Source organism: Taudactylus pleione, unplaced genomic scaffold (assembly GCF_031769625.1).
Source record: "Taudactylus pleione unplaced genomic scaffold, aTauple2 ptg000668l, whole genome shotgun sequence".
Classification (NCBI taxonomy): domain Eukaryota; kingdom Metazoa; phylum Chordata; class Amphibia; order Anura; family Myobatrachidae; genus Taudactylus; species Taudactylus pleione.
In genome coordinates this window covers 62,879-80,841 of record NW_028285070.1, presented here as the reverse complement: position 1 = coordinate 80,841, position 17,963 = coordinate 62,879, and the positions used below count along the sequence as shown (strand labels likewise).

The 17,963-nt window shown below is 46.2% G+C and overlaps 1 protein-coding gene across 1 annotated transcript in view; it reads right to left on the bottom strand.

The window, feature by feature from the left end:
- The window catches only part of LOC148478247 (cell adhesion molecule DSCAM), a gene marked incomplete at its 3' end in the record, with an annotated part of 235,003 nt that extends 227,138 nt beyond the window's left edge, over positions 1 to 7,865 (bottom strand). Inside the window, exon 1 of the mRNA XM_088455734.1 lies at positions 7,844 to 7,865. Coding sequence (XP_088311860.1) covers positions 7,844 to 7,865 — 22 coding nt within the window. The remainder of the gene's footprint in view (positions 1 to 7,843) is intronic.
- Positions 7,866 to 17,963: the final 10,098 nt, after the last annotated feature.

Genomic DNA, 17,963 nt, shown 5'->3' with positions numbered 1-17,963 from the left:
CACATCTGTGTGCGATAGTACACTTTATCTAATGACGTATTAGACTTCTGTACTTCTAGCTGTAGCAGCGCGGATCCCCGCAATGTTGCAATATTTGTATAACAGGGATACATTTCTGCTGTACAGCAAGACAAAGGATAGCTGACACAATTCTTTCAACCAAATACTGTTTTGTGTATTTTTAATTTCTGACGCATAGTTTCGAAAAAGTGTTTTAACGTATATTCTAGCTAAAGTACTGTATCATGTTATATAGGAAATAATCATATTTATGGCAGCATACAGTAGTTACTGAGCAAGCAGAAATTTACTTGACTTCTACATAACAGGAAAATACATATAACACACAAGGAGGTAATTACATAACATCAACAACAACAACAACAACAACAACAACAACAACACAGACAAATGCTGTTTATTTATTTATTATTTCAGTTTTCCAAACTGGAGGGAACACATGAAAGCTAGATGCCGATTGAGATTGGCTGTTCTGGGCCACACCTCCGCTGCAGAAGGGAGGGGCTTGTTCTTACCACGCACTTTTAATGCAGATGTCCATGGGCTAAATAGCATTACATTAAAAAATGCATTAGGCAGGTCATATATAGAATTGTATTTAGAGTAAATATATACAAGACTCCATTAATAAATCAGTTTTAATATTGCATTCAAGCTGTAATTTCCGTTTACTGTGCATTAAAGTATACTGGTCACCTACAACAGAAGTAGCCATTTTCGGAACAGACGTCAATCTTGACATAAAAAAGGGTATATTTACTAAAGTGAGTTTTTAGAAGTGGAGATGTTGCCCATAGCAACCAATCAGATTCTACTTAACATGTAACTAGCACCTTCTAGTAGATGATAGCTAGAATCTGATTGGTTGCTATAGGCAACATTTCCACTTCTAAAAACTCTCACTTTAGTAAATTTACCCCCTAGGGCCATTACTGAAAAAGAAAAAGTGGGGGAATCCATATTGCAGACTAACCCAATGTAAATACAGACACAGCCAGTTCGTGGACAGTTACAGAACAACTGTGGGAAAATGAATGACTTGTATTTATTTGGAACCGTATCAAATCCCATTTATACACTCGCAGGGCCTGATTCTGTAAGGATCGTAATTGGAAAGCTACACGCAGGCTATATATATATATATGATGTATGCCCGCAGGCTATAGATATGATGTATGCACGCAGGCTATAGATATATGATGTATGCACGCAGGGTATAGATATGATGTATGCACGTAGGCTATAGATATATGATGTATACACGAAGGCTATAGATATATGATGTATGCACGCAGGCTATAGATATATGATGTATACATGCAAGCTATATATATATGATGTATGCCCGCAGGCTATAGATATGATCTATGCACGCAGGCTATAGATATATGATGTAGGCACGCAGGCTATAGATATATGATGTATACACGCAGGCTATAGATATATGATGTATGCACTCAGGCAGCTTTGCAATTGTGATCCCTTGCAGATATGGTACTGCACAGGAGGCATCACGCCCCCTGTGCATTACTTAACCGAGCTGTGTTGTTCAATGCAGCATCGGATAATATGCGTACCATCGGCCGGCTGCGGTGACCCATACGGTCCCGCAGCCGGCCGCCGCAGTTTAGAGGAATAGTCCAGGAAATCTGCGTCACCTGACGGAGATCCTGGCCTCTTTCCTCCCCCCCAACGGCGGCGACACGCCTCCGTTTCCGGTAACGGTAGCTGTCGCCGCCCCCTCCCCGTCCCCAAATGGAAGCAAACTGTCAATCACTGACTGCTGCCAGTTTGCACAGATTCCCAAATATGGGGAATCTGCGTTCAGCAGTGCGTGCTATGAATCAGGCCCACAACAGTTATGATCTGTAACCCAGACATGCAATACATCTGTAGAAAATAAATGTTTACAGTTTTCATATATGCGGTTTGCATTTTTCATATATGCAGTGGTAAAGTAAAATATACTCGTCAGCATTACCCTCTGACATAACAAAAGAAAGTATTTCTTCCCTAATCCATCGCAGACGGCTGAAGCTCACCACACATATTTAGGAATGGGTCCTAATGGGACCTGACACAACCGGTCTAACAGCTAACATTGCACTCAGCCAATCTTCTGTGATAGCACTAGCCCTACCCCTTAAATCCACCAATCCGCAGAAGGCATCTGAAAGCCTGTCCGTCACAGGCTATTGGCACAAGATGACATAAGATAGATTGACACATCACCCTTTTAAATTGACAATTTGCGAAAAATACAATGTGGACATATTTAGCAAAGCACAAACAAATTTGTTATTTTAGACATTCATATGAAATACAGTAGTGGGCGTAATTGTTTGCTAAATATTCGTGCGGTGCAGGGGTGCGATGGTAAGCTAGGGTTGAAGCCAATTTTGAGAAAAACATTTTTTTTTACAGAAATGATTCTATGATTTATGGAAACTAGTATTTCCATGAAACAATTCTATTAATAATATAGCAAATCATAAACTGAGCCTAATTTTGGAATAATCTAATTTCATGAATGTATTTAGCTTTTGAACTGCGCGAGTGACGTCACCAGAGCAGTCAGAGTACAATTACTGATATTTAGTAGCCACTGGCCTAAGAATAATGTCTCTTGGCTGTTTCATAGCAACAGAGTCTCACGGCTGAAAGCCCCAGCAATGCGTTTGACAGGTGCACAGAGGCCGTTTTGAATAATTAATCGTGATTGGTTGAATGGGGCGACTAACCCAGCCCTTATTGTTCATTATAGAGGATAAGATTTGGTCTCCTATCCTTCGGGGGAGGGTATGACCTGCTTAATTCTGAGCTTGCAAATCATGCAAACCTTTACACGCTTTCAGAATTCCTTCACTGGCTGCAAAAACCTGCAGGGCACAGCGGGCACGTCAGTAATTACAGGTCAGGAAGGGGCGAGCACAATGCAAAACTCATTGTAATTGCACTCCTGCCTGTATTACAAAATCATCCATTCTACACAACTGCATACCGCCCTCCTAGACAATAGGCTATTTATAGAACTACACATTTGCATTCTACATTTTTTAAGGCTAAACATCCCATACAGGTATAGTAAAAAAAGATTAACAAATAAATGTTATCAAACCTAGGGACCAGAAGTGGCTCAGATGGCCTTTTCATATATCTACTGAAAGCCTAAGTAGCTTATATAATGAACATTATCATCCCTGCTTTCCCTGAGGGGTATGTGGCCAATTTGCAGAGCACCATTTGATTGGCAGTGTGTGTTGCCAATCACAATATGTCACATGGATGCATACAGTGATGTCATCAGTGGTAGCAGCCGCTTATTTGAAGGGCATTTGATGGCAGTGCTGAATGTTGGACTCTAATGTAGCTGCAGAGTAGTGCAGTAATAGACTCCATAGTATAGTAGGACCATATGAGTGTCCCATGTGGACTGATTCTCATCACACTGAAGGATCCGTTTGTTGCATCAAATGTGGTGCAGCAGAAAAGTTCACGTCCTTAAGTTCCATTAATCATAGGCCTATGGTGATAGCAGCGATGGTAGAGCTGTAGCACTAGGCAGCATTGATGGTACGTAGAGCAGTGGAAAATCTAATGCATGGAATATTATGTATATATGAGCAGTAAAATGTGCAGGAAGATATAACATGAGGACTCACCTCTGCAGTGTAACCGAGTATGTGAGTGTGTAACTACAAGGTCATCAGTATGAGCTGAATATTGTCTATCAGCAGTAAAGATGTGAGTCTAGCGCATAGCAGCACCACTGACCAACATTGTAGAGAACAAGCTACAAAAACTGTGGAACAGAGAGAAGCCTGAGCTGCAGCATATTTTGGAAGTAAAGGTGAGACAGCTATTGAAGGAGGAGAGAGAGTAGCCGTACCTAGAATTTCAGATGAACAAGATGCAACTAGAGCTTCCTAGCCAAAGCCTGTCCTAGAGTGTTAAGGCCCCCATACACGGTGCGATATGCACCTTGCGATGCGACCCGACGGTCGTCATATCGGGCGGTCCCCACGCACGGAGCGATCGGGTGGCCAACCGTCCGATGTGCCAGCACCCTCCTCCCCCACCCCGCATATCGCTGCATGGGATCTTACATCGTGTCCCCAGATCAAGTGAAAATGCAGGTGCCATGTATGACCCCACGGGAGCTCGCACTGGCCGACATCATGCCCATACACGGTACGATATAGCAGCGATGTTGTACCAATCCGTCAGATCGGCTGCTATATCGCACCGTGTATGTGGGCCTTTAAAAAAGTACAAGCCAGTGATGGAAAGAGGGTTAAGACCCATCAGCCAGCACCATACCAGGAACTCACATGATGAGATGGGTGTTAGCATAATACTTATGCATAGACTGGTAGCAACACCTACTGTACTATACAGGGCTTATGCAGAGTGATTGCAGCATGATGTTGTGTAGCAATAAGTGCATGATATCGCTCTGCATGTGCTCACATGTTTCAGGCAGTTAGTAATGAGCAATCCAAGATGAAGGTGTCATTCTCTAGAAGGCTAATTGCAGTACTTGTTATATTTTCAGATTTCCCCTAACTGTGTCCAATGGTAAAGAAAGAGGGATGTATACAGTCCAACACCGTTCTGGGCAGCAGGCATGCCCATAAAAAACCCACCCCCTGCTATATAAAAGGTAGCGCTGACAAGTGGCGACTGCGCTCTCAGGGGGCTGAGGTAAAAGAACATCCTTTCTTTCCACAAATTGCAATTTTTTGGTACTTTGCATGAACAAAAAAAATTCTGATGCATCCATCCATATGTAGCGCATTTTCTGTCATAATAAATCTGTTGAATGAATAGGATGTCTCCTTCAGTGAGTGCCAAGGACGTGTGTCATTAAGCCAGCGGTATTAATGGCCAAATAAAAATGTTCCAGCAATAAGGAAATTACTTACCAAATCCATGGAGATTGATGGAGTCCGCTTAGTGAAGATGGCAGCGCACCATGCACAGGTTATTAGCCGGTACTGACAATTCTGTGGAGGTTGCATGTTAGTCCTCTATGCCAAATGAATGCACTATTAGTAGATCCCTTGGCTCATGGTGGTTGTTGTCTGTGATGACTGAGAATATGTTAACACTAGTCTGTGGCTGTGGAATAGGCTGTCAGTCTAGTTCCGACGCATTTCGCTGTCCACTATTTTAGGAATTTCAAAGGTATGTAGACCCTGATCTACAGTGAGCTTTGTATACCCATAGCAATATACAGGAGCTGCTGACTCACACCTGCCTCTCAATAAAACCTTAGCCGGATAAATATATGGAAAAGCAACGCTGTTATAGTCCCTCTTTATATTTAAGAAGAATAAGTTTGCCTTCCCTAAGGCAAACTTATTCTTCATAAATATAGAAAGACCTCAATTAGTAACAATAATGATATACTGTATTGCTGTGAGGCATTTACATCACAGGACATTCAGCTGACTCTGCTGATCAAGTGAAGTAAACAAACACCACATGTCCGGCAATTAACTAGGGGGACCGATTGCCAGCAATCAAGCCCATTTCACATGAAGATGAGGGAATCACTCCTAAAGGAGAGGTCCGCCAAGACCAATGACTCACGTGTACTGTTAGATCTGCACCCACTCTCCTGCTCTCCAGCCGATTAGCTTGCATGGGAATCGGTATGAAATACTGCCAGCCGCATTGCTGGCGGTTCGATTCCCGGCAGCGCCTGCCCGACAAAAGCAGAGTCCCCGGCAGCGGAAGCCCGACAGCGCTGGAAATCCCGATCATCGCTAAGGTAAGTATAAACTAACCTAACCCTAACCCTCCTTAGAGGTGCCTAACCCTAACATCCCCCCAAAGTGCCTAAGTCCCCCCGGGGGTGCCTAACCTTAACCCTCCCTCCCCCTAGCCTAACCCTCCCGGGGGGGGTGCCTAACCCTAAGTCCCCCCTGGGTGCATTAAACCTAGCCCTCCCTCCAGCAGCTGTCCGCTCGCGGCACCCGGCATCCCTTCAATTGGGATGCCGGGCGCCAGTCTCCCGGTGTCGGGGAAATGTCAGGCGTCTACATCTAGACGCCCGGCATTTCACCCTCGCCGGGATATGACAGTCGGGGCCGGCTGTCGGTATTAAGGCAGCCGGCTTCCCGATTGTATACCGCTTGCATGACATGTGAGGTTAATACACATCTCAAGTCAGCTGGAAGCAGTCTCAGCATTGTTGTGAGACAATTTTGATTGGCAGGATGGCGAATCTTGGTGTATTTTCTATAGACACAAGCCAAGCACCCATGTTCATCCATGTTCCTGCTCTAACAGGTAACTGAGCTTTTAATAGAGCAACAATGTATAATTTAAGTGCACAGGCATTATTATTATTACATTTTATTTATAGGGTGCCACAAGTGGTCCGCAGCGCCGTACATACAGTAAAGGGTACACAGAACATTACATTACAATACAGTAACCAAAATATAAACAGAACACAAGTATCAATTAGCAACACAATTCTCCATACACAGTACAGCTCTGAAGGTGAAGGCTGTCATAGAAGTGCAAGAGAAGAAGGCTGTGAGACAGTGGGGAGGAGGACCCTGCTCCTAGGAGCTTACAATCTAGGGGGGAGCTTACAATCTAGGGGAAGAGGTGGTGGGACTCTCAGGCAATGGGGTCCACTGAGAATTTCACCTATGGGCCAGTCCGACCCTGGTCAGGGTTGTTGTGACCGCCCACTTTGATTGTCAGGATGATGACTCTTGATATAGTTTCAATAGAAGTGAAGCAAGCACTAATATTCATCAATGATCCTGTTCCATCAGGTAACTGACCCTCTAATAGAGAAATCATGTATAATTCAATTGCACAGTCTGGTGCCTGACCCTTAGAGGGGGCGGTAGGCCCTCAGGAATTAGGACCCACCACTGATTTCCCCTATATCCCTGTGGGCCAGTCTGACCCTGGTGCTAGGGCATGTGGGGATGTGTAGTTTCACAGAAGCTGGAGTGCTGGACATTGACTCCTAATCTAGTTCATAAGGTAATGTATGGGAAACAGAAATGATTCATAGATCTGACAGACTGGTATAGACATCAGGAATACTACTGTATAAAGTAAGGGCAGCCATTGTCCTACCTCCATTTGCTATTGCTGTAGAAATTAGCACGTCACTGCAAGTTAAACGATCTAGCTAGCATGCAAATTGCTATAAGAAATTAAGACATGCATGTCTGGCAGGGCAGGAGCGAAGAGCAGATTAGTATGCTATCAGCATTCTAAGCTTGCTATGTCTAGATTACACTTTTGGGAATACGATGGAAAGAAAGTGTACATTTTTTCAAGTACAGTCTTTGAATAACCTGTACAAGACACAGAGTCCCTGTCATTGAAGTCACAAGCCCACTTCAAATGGTCTGTTGGAAAAATCAACAACAAACAGAGAACTGACAGATATACCAATTTAATTCCAAGTGTCAGCTCCTTGTAACCTCAGAGAAGTTACATTAAGTCCCAATTTTCCAGTACATACAATCAGGGCCAAAAAAAAAAAATGTCTGCCACCAAAACAACAAGACTTGCAGTAATGCAAGTTTAAAATACATGTGGTAGAACATTATTTAGCAGGACACAGGCCAACGAGAAAAAAAGTGGGTGACAGACAATGATGGGCGGTGCCAACTCTTGAACGCAACAGTCCCACAGTGAGGAAGCAAAAAACCCATATATTTCACCTCCTACTCAGACATCTGTAGCGCACGTCACCTTTATGCTATAGGAGCCACATGCAAGAGGAAGAAATTAGTGTTGAAGACTCTAGGGTCTGTCTCTGTTACCTAGCAACAGTTACCTTTAAAACCTTCATTGCTCATTGTTCCACTGTATTGCTAAATGAGCTATGGCTTCATTGGTTGCAGAATGGATGCTGGTAAGTACTGGTAAGGATACCTGAGGATTACGAAGAGCAGGAACAACATCGAAAGCACGGTCCCTATTTCAGCAAATACTCGCAGTTACATTTTAATTGGTACAAAATAAATAAAAAATTAATTTGAATTTAGAATTACAGAACCTAATTTATATATTATATTATTTATATTAAATATCCTAGTCACATAAACTCATACGTTCACCATAACTTTGAGAGATAAAGTTGAGAGAGATAAAGCACTAACCAATCAGCTTCAAGGTGGTTTTCACTATTTAGTGCAACTCGTGACTTTGCACTCTCCAGCACCTCCTGTCTATGTATTCTCCCAGTACCTCCTGCCGTCACAACCTCCGGCACCTCCTCCTGCCTCCACACTCTCCAGCACCTCAATCCTTCTGGGCACTCCCAGCACCTCAATGCTCCACACACACTCCCCAGCACCTCCTGCCTCCACACTCTCCTGCTTCTGGGCACACCCAGCACCTCAATCCTCACACTCCCTAGCACCTCCTGCCTCCACACACTCCAGCACCTCCTGCCTCCACCATCTCCTCCTTGCATACTCCCAATGGAACTTTCGTGACAACAAGGTGCAGCTGGAATCTCCTGTTTTACAGCATGCACATTAAATTTCTCATCTCTATGGAATTTCTTAAACTGCGAATCTCATGTGTTACACTTCTCACATGACCGCCCAAACTGTATCCCAGGGGAGACAGAGAGTAGCCATAGGGTAATTCAGCACTTCACAACTCTGCAGATCATTCCCAACATCAATGTACTGTATGCTATGAATGTGCAGAACAGTCAGGAATGGATATAAGAATCCATGCATGGCAAAATAAAATACACTAAACATGGATCGTCTAAGGCAGTGATTTTCAACCTTTTTCAACTCGCGGCACCACCGAACAAGATTTTAAAATTGCTAAGGCACACTGTCAGTCCCCCACGAGAAAAAAAACACACACATTGGCCCCCCATGGGAAAAAAACACTCACAAATTGGCCATGCACAGGAGAAAAAACAAAACAGACATTGTCCCCCACAGAAAAACAAACATACACATTCCCCCCCCCCACAGAAAAAATAAAACACATTGGCCCCCACAGAGCAAACAAACAAACACATTAGGCACCACAGAAAAAATAAAACACATTGGCCCCCACAGAGCAAACAAACAAACACATTAGGCACCACAGAAAAAAAAAGTATAAAACAAAATGGTCCCCACAGAAAGAAAACAAAAAAACACATTGGCCCCCACAGAAAAAACAATCACATTGGTTGGCCCCTACAGAAAAAAAAACACATTGGCCCCCACAGAAAAAACAATCACATTGGTTGGCCCCTACAGAAAAAAAAATACATTGGCCCCCCACAGAAAAAAAATTAAATAACCAACTGGGAAGGCTCACTGTCGTCCCTGTCCTGTCCTTCATCGGCTGGGGTGGCTCAGTCACACTCAGTAACTAAGCACATAGTGCAGAGCTGAGAGCAGTGTGCGGGCAGGCGTGCAACACGGCATGCGTGAGCTATGTCATGCCGCCGCGTCTCCATAGGTCAGGGCCCAGGCGCGCCTGAGCCTCTCAGAAGAGCCCAACACTGCCCGGGCCAGCGGTACAAGTGAAGTCAACTCTGACTTCGCTGACCTCGTGGCACACTTGACAGCTGCTCACGGCACACTAGCGTGAAACGGCACAGTGGTTGAAAAACGCTGGTCTAAGGATTACAGAATATGAACTATGATATCATTAATGAGCACAGACTTGAATAAACGTACAGGTCTGTAATATGCTACCGCTGGCAACATATCTGTACTCGGTAGCGTCGAGCATCTTTTCATGCGTCTGGAAAACCAATGAGGCTAACCATCTCTACTGCTTACTGGAGCCCTACTGACGCCTTCAGTCAGTCATGACAGCACGAGGATAGCCAAACTGTATTTGTTTGATCGGTTATTCTTCACGTCAATGCTTTTAATATTACATTAGTATTTGTGCATGTGTTTTCATGTATAAAATACAAGTGTTGGCCATAGCCCAACTTCTGGTACCTGTATTACAAAATGTCCTTTTTTTTGCATTTGGGCTCAATATGAGGCAAATTACCATGTGTAGCCCACACTGACCACAGAACAGCTCAGACAGAGAAAAAGCTGCATCACCACAGCCACCTCGTTATGCAAATCTATTCACTGGCTACAGTGCCACAGAATAGGCACAATATATCATGAGACAGCAGGAAGTGACAGAACACCTAAAGTTAAACCCTCCAAAACAATGTGGCCATTCGTAGTACTGTAAAATGAACTAGCAGATTGTGTCTCTCTGGCTCTTGAGGTATGCTGGGATTTGTAGTTCTACAATAGCTGCAGAGCAACACAATGCCTACCTCTGAGAAATCATCAAAGGCTACTTGGTGTTCAGGTTACTTTGACCCTCTGAGCAACTGGTCACTGACATTTATATAATTGCAGGTGGACAACATGAGAAATTTGTTGTGATGCCCTAAAACTCTACATAGAAATACTGGGGATAGTACTACAAAGGAAGCCTACTGATTTGTGATATCACAAAAGTAGCCCATTCTATGACTGCTTTTATAGAATCTGTGTGGCAGTCATCAGCCTGTGACAAATCCACCACCCCTGGCACTTATTTTCCTCTTTATTACAGTACGTGAGCAAGTGAAAACCACCACCCTGCAGTGTAAATGACGTGATCCGGGTCACGATGACCTGGATCGCACCAAATGCCGTCCGATTGGCCGGCTTCAGTGGCGCTTGGAGATGACGTAATCTTAAAGCGTCCACTTCAATGCCGGAAGAGCTGGGCCACTGCAGACCAAGCCCTGGTGTGAACGGCGCCGACTCTGGAATATCCCGGGTCGGCGCCAGAGAAGTTCCGGGTCTGATCCGGATTGGAACCCTGTTCCAACCTCCGAATCAGAGCCGGAAATTTGGTATAAAAACAGTATAACAATAGCATCAAACTTGGTAGGTAATGTGTAGCTGTGCAGACAATTGCATCAAGTCAGATCAGCATCCATCAGAGCGATTAATCAGGCGGGAGGTAGGAGCAGGGGTAAGCATGGAACAAGTCACCAGATTACTCTGCACATCCATGTGCTTTGCCAGGCACCTGAATGGCCAGATCAATGCAATTTAGCCATGTAACATGTATGACCAGACTAACATTAGTCTGTCAAATTAACATTGTGCAACATTTGGCCTCTTGGAAGATTTGCCTGAGCCCACCTGGGAGCGCTACCAATCGTCTTGGAGCCATCGGAACATTTCCAAAAAGTAAGCAACTAGTATGTACTATATGCATTGTGAAATAGGGTTTTCCGATCACCAGCCACCATTACAAATCTCTAATCTATGCTAGCTCATAGTTTTATCATTATAGTTTTAAATCGAATTGAAGGATAAAAGTACCATATATGTCAGTGATTCCCAACCACGGTCCTCAAGGCACACTAACAGTCCTGGTTTTAGTGATATCCATGCTTACGCACAGATGGTTAAATCAAAACAACTGAGGTACTAATTAAGTCACATGTGCTCAAGAATGGCTATACTTAAAACTTGGACTGTTAGTGTGCCTTGAGGACCGTGGTTGGGAAACCCTGATATAGGTGATAAGAGAGTAAACTGTGCAATAGATTATAAGACAATTAGAAAGTGCAGAAGCAAAAATATGAGATATGGGTAAGAACTTGCCCTGGTTATCTCTATTTCTACCAAGCCCATAGGGTTCCACAGGATACCTTGGGGTATAGGCGATGGCGGCAGACATCGGGCACCTCAGAGTTAAGCTTTCAGCCTCCATGGATGCACTGGGGTCCCTCTCCTATACCCCGCCCCCGAGCCAAGGCGTCTCAGTTACGTAACAAGCCATAGGCCGGAGGAGGAGAAGAAAGACTGAAACACAAAAGAATGACATTCTCACCAGAAGGAGACGGAAAAACCAGACACCAGATCAAAGCCCATCTGCAGTACAGGTGTGACAGGGCGGGAGTCCTGTGGAACCCTATGGAGTTCGTAGAAATAGCGATAACAAGGGTAAGTTCTTACCATATCTCTTATTTTCTACTTCAGGGTCCATAGGGTATCCACAGGATACCTTGGGAATGTCCCAAAGCAGTATCCTTTAAGGGTGGGGACGCTTCTCTGCAGAAAGTAGAATCCGCCACCCGAAGGAAGCATCCTGAGAGGCGAAGGTATCAAATGCATAATACCTCACAAAGGTATGGACAGAAGACCAAGTGGCTGCCTTGCAAAGCTGAACAGCAGAGGCACCACGGCGAGCTGCCCACGAAGGACCCACAGACCGAGTAGAATGAGCTTTAACAGAGGACGGTACAGGAAGGCCCTCATGAGTGTAAGCCTCAGATATTGCCATGCGAATCCATCCTGCCAAAGTTTGTTTAGTGGCAGGCCAACCCTTCTTATGGAAACCATAGAGGACAAACAAGGAGTCTGACTTCTGAAATGAATTGGTACGGTCGACATAAATTCTTAGAGCACGTACCACATCCAAGAAGGTCTCACCAGCTGAGAGGTCTGGGGAATTAAAGGCCAGCTCTATAATTTCCTCATTAATGTGGAAACTAGATACCACTCGCCCTGTCCCTATGAAAAATCAGAAAGGGAGGGCGACATGAGAGAGCCCCCAAATCTGACACCCTTCTGGCTGAAGCTATGGCCAGAAGAAACACAGTCTTAGCTGTAAGCCATTTTAAATCCACTGAGCCCAGTGGTTCAAATGGCGGTCCTTGGAGAGCCCCCAGGACCACAGCCAACTCCCAAGGAGCCACTGGTGGAACAAAGGGAGGCTGAATGCGAAAGACACCTTGCATAAAGGTGCGGACATCAGGTAGAGTAGCAATCCTACGCTGAAACCACACTGACAGGGCAGAAACTTGCACCTTCAGGGAAGCAAGGCGAAGACCGTGATCTAAGCCCACCTGTAGGAAAGCCAAAACCCTGGATATCCTAAACACTTGAGGATCATAGCCTCTAGGGCGACACCATTCAAAGAAAGTATGCCACAATCTGTGGTAAATTCTTGAAGAAGCAGGCTTCCGAGCTCTGAGCATGGTGTTAACTACAGAGCTGGAAAAACCCCTGGACCTTAAGAGGGCTGTCTCAACAGCCACACCGTCAAAGACAGACGACCCAGGTCCGGGTAATGGCAAGGACCTTGAGACAACAGGTCTGGATGTTGAAGCAACAGTATCGAAGTGTCTATTGAGAGACTCCGAAGATCTGAGTACCAGTGACGTCTGGGCCATGCTGGAGCTATCAACAGGAGTGTGCCTCCTTCTTGCTTGAATTTTCAAAGCACTCGAGGAAGAAGGGAGAACGGAGGGAAGAGGTACGCAAACTGGAAGGTCCACCAGACCGACAGAGAATTTACCGGAAGAGCCTCCTCATCTCTTGTTATTGACTCGTACACAGGCAGCTTGCTGTTGTGTCGGGAGGCCATGAGGTCTATCTCTGGAAGGCCCCACCTGTTCACTAGGAGTTGAAACACCTCCTGGTGAAGAGACCATTCCCCTGCACGTCTTGATGGCTGAGGAAGTCCACTTCCCAGTTGAGCACTCTCGGTATGAACACTGCCGAGATGGCAGGGAGATTGCCTTCCGCCCAAGCCAGAATGCGGGACACCTCTGTCAGTGCCGCCTGACTTCGGGTTCCTCCTTGGCGGTTTATGTAGGCCACTGTGATGGCGTTGTCCGACTGTACCTGCAAGGGTTTTCCGTGGAGAACATGTCTCGCCTGCTGAAAGCTTTGAATACTGCTCAAAGTTCCAATACGATGATTGTAAGCGCAGATTCTGCTGCTGTCCACCGTCCCTGAAACAAGTGTGGACCTGTTACTGCTCCCCAGCCCCGGAGACTGGCGTCCGACGTAAGAAGGACCCAGTCCGCAAACCAAAAGGAGCGCCCCTTGTTTAGGTGAGCCGTCTGCAGCCACCAGGCCAGAGACAGACGAACCTCCGGGGAAAGCACTATTGTCTGTGTATTTATCCAATAGGGCAACCCATTCCATCTGGAGAGGATCAATTTCTGCAGAGGTCTGGAATGAAACTGGGCATACTCCACCATGTCGAACATCGACACCATGGATCCCAGTAACATTATTGCCGAATGAATAGACAGTCAGAGACTCTGCAGGCAACTGCGTACTTTTGCCTGCCATGCAGAGATCTTTACCTCCGTCACAAAGATCCTCTATTGTTGAGAACCAGGGAGGACTTCTTCCAGTTTATCAACAAACCGTGATTCTGCAACACTGATATTGTCAGTTGCAGATGGCATTGAAGTATCTCTGGAGACCCTGCAAACAACAAGGTCATCCAGATATCGTAACAAGCAGACCTCCTGCATACGCAGGTGGGCCACCATGATTTTGGTAGGGCCGCCATGACTGCCATGACTTTGGTAAACACTCGAGGCGCCGTGGCCAGACCAAAGGGCAGTGCCTGAAACTGGAAATGTTGATCGACCACTGCAAACTTGAGGAAACGCTGGTGTGCTGAGAAAATGGGGATATGCAGGTAGGCATCCTGAATATCCAACGACACCATAAAATCCCCAGGTTCTTTTGCTAATATGATGGAAGGCAGGGTCTTCATCCTGAACCAAGGAACCCTCAAGGATTTGTTTAGGGACTTGAGGTTGAGGATGGACCGGCAAGACCCATTGGGTTTCCGTACCAGAGAGAGATTGGAGTAATACCCCGTTTCCCTCTGGGGCAATTGAACAGGCAGTATAACTCCAGCATGGAGCATAGAGTGTAACACTTTCCAGAATTCCAGGGCTTTGTCTTGATCCGACTGAAGGCCTGTGGTGAAAAACCTGCTGGGAGGCCTACGCCGGAAGGAGAGGGCGTACCCCCAAGAGACCACTTCTCGTACCCAAGTGTCCGTGGTAGTCAGATACCAGCACTGGGCGAACTGAAGAAGTCGGTATCCCACTCTGGGGTCCCCCAAGTGGAGGCCTGTCCCGTCAGGCTTATTGTCCGACTTGGGAGTAGGACGTCTTGTACTCAAAGCCTGCTTCTTTGGCTTGGCAGATTTCTTGGCCTCTGACTGTCTTGGAAAGGACTGTATTCTGGACTTACCCTGGGCCCTATAGGGCCGAAAGGATGAAGTATCAGACCCTGATGTGACTGCAGCCAATGGCAGACACGTAGATTTAGGTGCTGCCAGCAAGGCCACAATTTTGTCCAGATCAGGGCCAAACAGCACCTGTCCATTAAAAGGCAAGCATTCCAATCCCTTCTTGGAATCTGCATCTGCTTTCAAAGAGCGCAACCACAGGGAGTGGCGAGCCGCTACTGCTGCCGAGGAGATTCTGAAAGTGAGGAGACCTATATCTAAGGCTGTCTCATTAATGTACGTGGCTGAGTCTCTGAGATTGCCTACTAATTGCACCTGCTCAGCTGAAGAGTCAGTGTCCAGAGTCGCCTCCAAGTTATCTGCCCAGCGCTCCATGGCTCTGGCTACCCAGCACACGGCCATAGCCGGTCTGGAAGCCCCTCCAGCAAGGGAATAAATGGATTTTAGGCAAACTTCCTCCTTCAAGGAGGACATGGAGGGCATGGGAAATGTTGCACTCCTCACTAGGCGTGTGACATGAGAATCCACCTGTGAAGGGGATTCCCATTTGAAAAAATAATTATCTGCAAAGGGGTATGCAAAGGCCAAGCGTCTTTGATGCTGGAACCGCTTACCCGGATTTTTCCACACCTCCTCTAAGTGGTCCACTAACTGACCAGATAGAGGAAATACAGTGGCATCTCCCTTAATATCCTTAAAGAAGGTGTATTTGGATTTAGCCACGGGGGGGATCCTCATCCTCAATAACCAAGGCCGCACGGACTGCCCGTATAAGGCAAGGTATAAAGACTATAGACTTAGACTCCGCCTCCTTTACACAAAGGGGCTCTTAGTCTGAAAAGTCAATCTCACCGTCACCAGACGTCATGTCATCATCATCATACTAAGCCGTCTGAGACAATAAAGGCCGCAATGGTGACTCCCCCTGTAAAACGTCCGTCAGGTTCTGTAACGTGTTGGACAATGAATTCACCCACACAGGTTCCTGCGAGACCTGGGGGGGCGATAACGGGAGACACTGGGGTACCATCAACTGCCTGGGGAACCCCTGCATGGGTGATGAGATCACTGCCTGCTGCGATAACCCCATCTGGGGAAATGCAGGGGGCGTCGCCAACTGGCTCACAACGGTTGTAAGTGCCTTAGCAAAACAAGCCCAAGGCGGTTCCTGAACAGGTGCCGTGACAGAAATTGGGCGTGATATAATATAACATGCCCTACATAATCCCTCAGCGTTCACATCTCCCTCCGCTAACTGTACATTGCATTTGGTACATTTTAGCTGAAGAGGATATTCACTTTCACTCCCAGACATGATGAGTGTAAACGGTGTGTATGTGACTCCCCACACATAAAAAACACTTTTACTGTGAGGCAATGAACACCCTGCAACACCGCACCGCAAGGGCTTTAGCAGAGAAAGAATAGGAATAGTAAAATGACTGACAGTCAGAAGTGAAAGTACAGTCAGATAGCGCTAGCATATAGTCACATAAAATGCAGAAATAAATGACCTGCACTACAAGCACTATGATCAACTACACAGACCAGAGCCTGGTAGGAAACAGCGCTGCATGCGCTGACCTTATCGGAGGAGAGGTATGCGGGGAACCCGGACCGCGATGCCACCTGTGTCAAAATCCAGCAGCGTTTGCCACTTCCTTGAAAATGGCCGCCAAGGGGCTGAGAGGAGGCTGGCCCGGGGGGAGGAGCGCTGACACAACCTGCCAGACCGCTGTGGAAAGGCACTGTGCAGGAGGGAGGCGCTGGCTGTGAGACAGGGAAGGCACGCTCCCCTGGCATGCTATTAACCCCTGGGTCGCTGGAGCGTATCCTAACCGCTGCAGCCCGCTGTCCCTGGTGGACTAATGGATGCGCAAGATCAGTACCTGGCTCCACGCGCAGCATGTCTCTAGGGAGCCCCCTGCCTAGGGACAAATAAAACTGTGAATCAGCGTGTGCCCGCCGCTTACCTGAGTCCCGTTGAATCCGGCCACAGTCTGGATATATCTCTGTCCCCGCTAGTTGAGACCCCTGGTATCAGCCAGGATCCCCGGATCAGTACCTGCGTCCTGGCCCAGCAGATTGATGGAGCGGCAGCGGGGACCTCTAATTAGCTTGTCCCTGCTGTCCGCTCATAACAGTGCAGCAAAGCTGTCTTGTCAAAAATCTTCAGGGGCTGTATCTACAGCCCCCCTCTGAACAAGTGATCCGACTCCGAGCCAGGCACCTGCAAAACTGAGATGCCTTGGCTTGGTGGCGGGGTATAGGAGAGGGACCCCAGTGCATCCTGGGATGCTGAAAACTTAACTCTGAGGTGCCCGATGTCTGCCGCCATCGCCTATACCCCAAGGTATCCTGTGGACACCCTATGGACCCTGAAGTAGAAACATCTGTACATATGAGGCTCATCTCTGCAGCTATGTACCGCACACTACTGCATTTATAATCTGTGGCCTCTGACATCACAATGCTAGATTAGAAAGTTATTATGCATGGGAATGTGCAGGTGTTTTATTGCCTTATTACATACAACCTAATGCATGAAACAGTGGATAAAGATGGCCTTGTCCAAAGGAGCTTACTATCTAATTAATAAATCCTGCGGTGATGTTATCAGAATAAACCGACTTCACAACTGCCAATGTTCCAAGGGATATTATTTACAGGAGTTTATACATTTATTCTCGCCACTTATGTGCCACACAAACTGCATTATACTTAAAGTCAACTGAATTTTCCTCCATCGGCCTCTGACCTTTCCGTGGCATTGCTCTGATGACATTTAGCCCTATATTACGCTGTTTAATATATTATTCCATATATCATATACACCACCTGCTGACGAAACGTATGAATATTAATGAAAATCATCACCAGAGTGAGGCTAATTACACAGAAGTAGA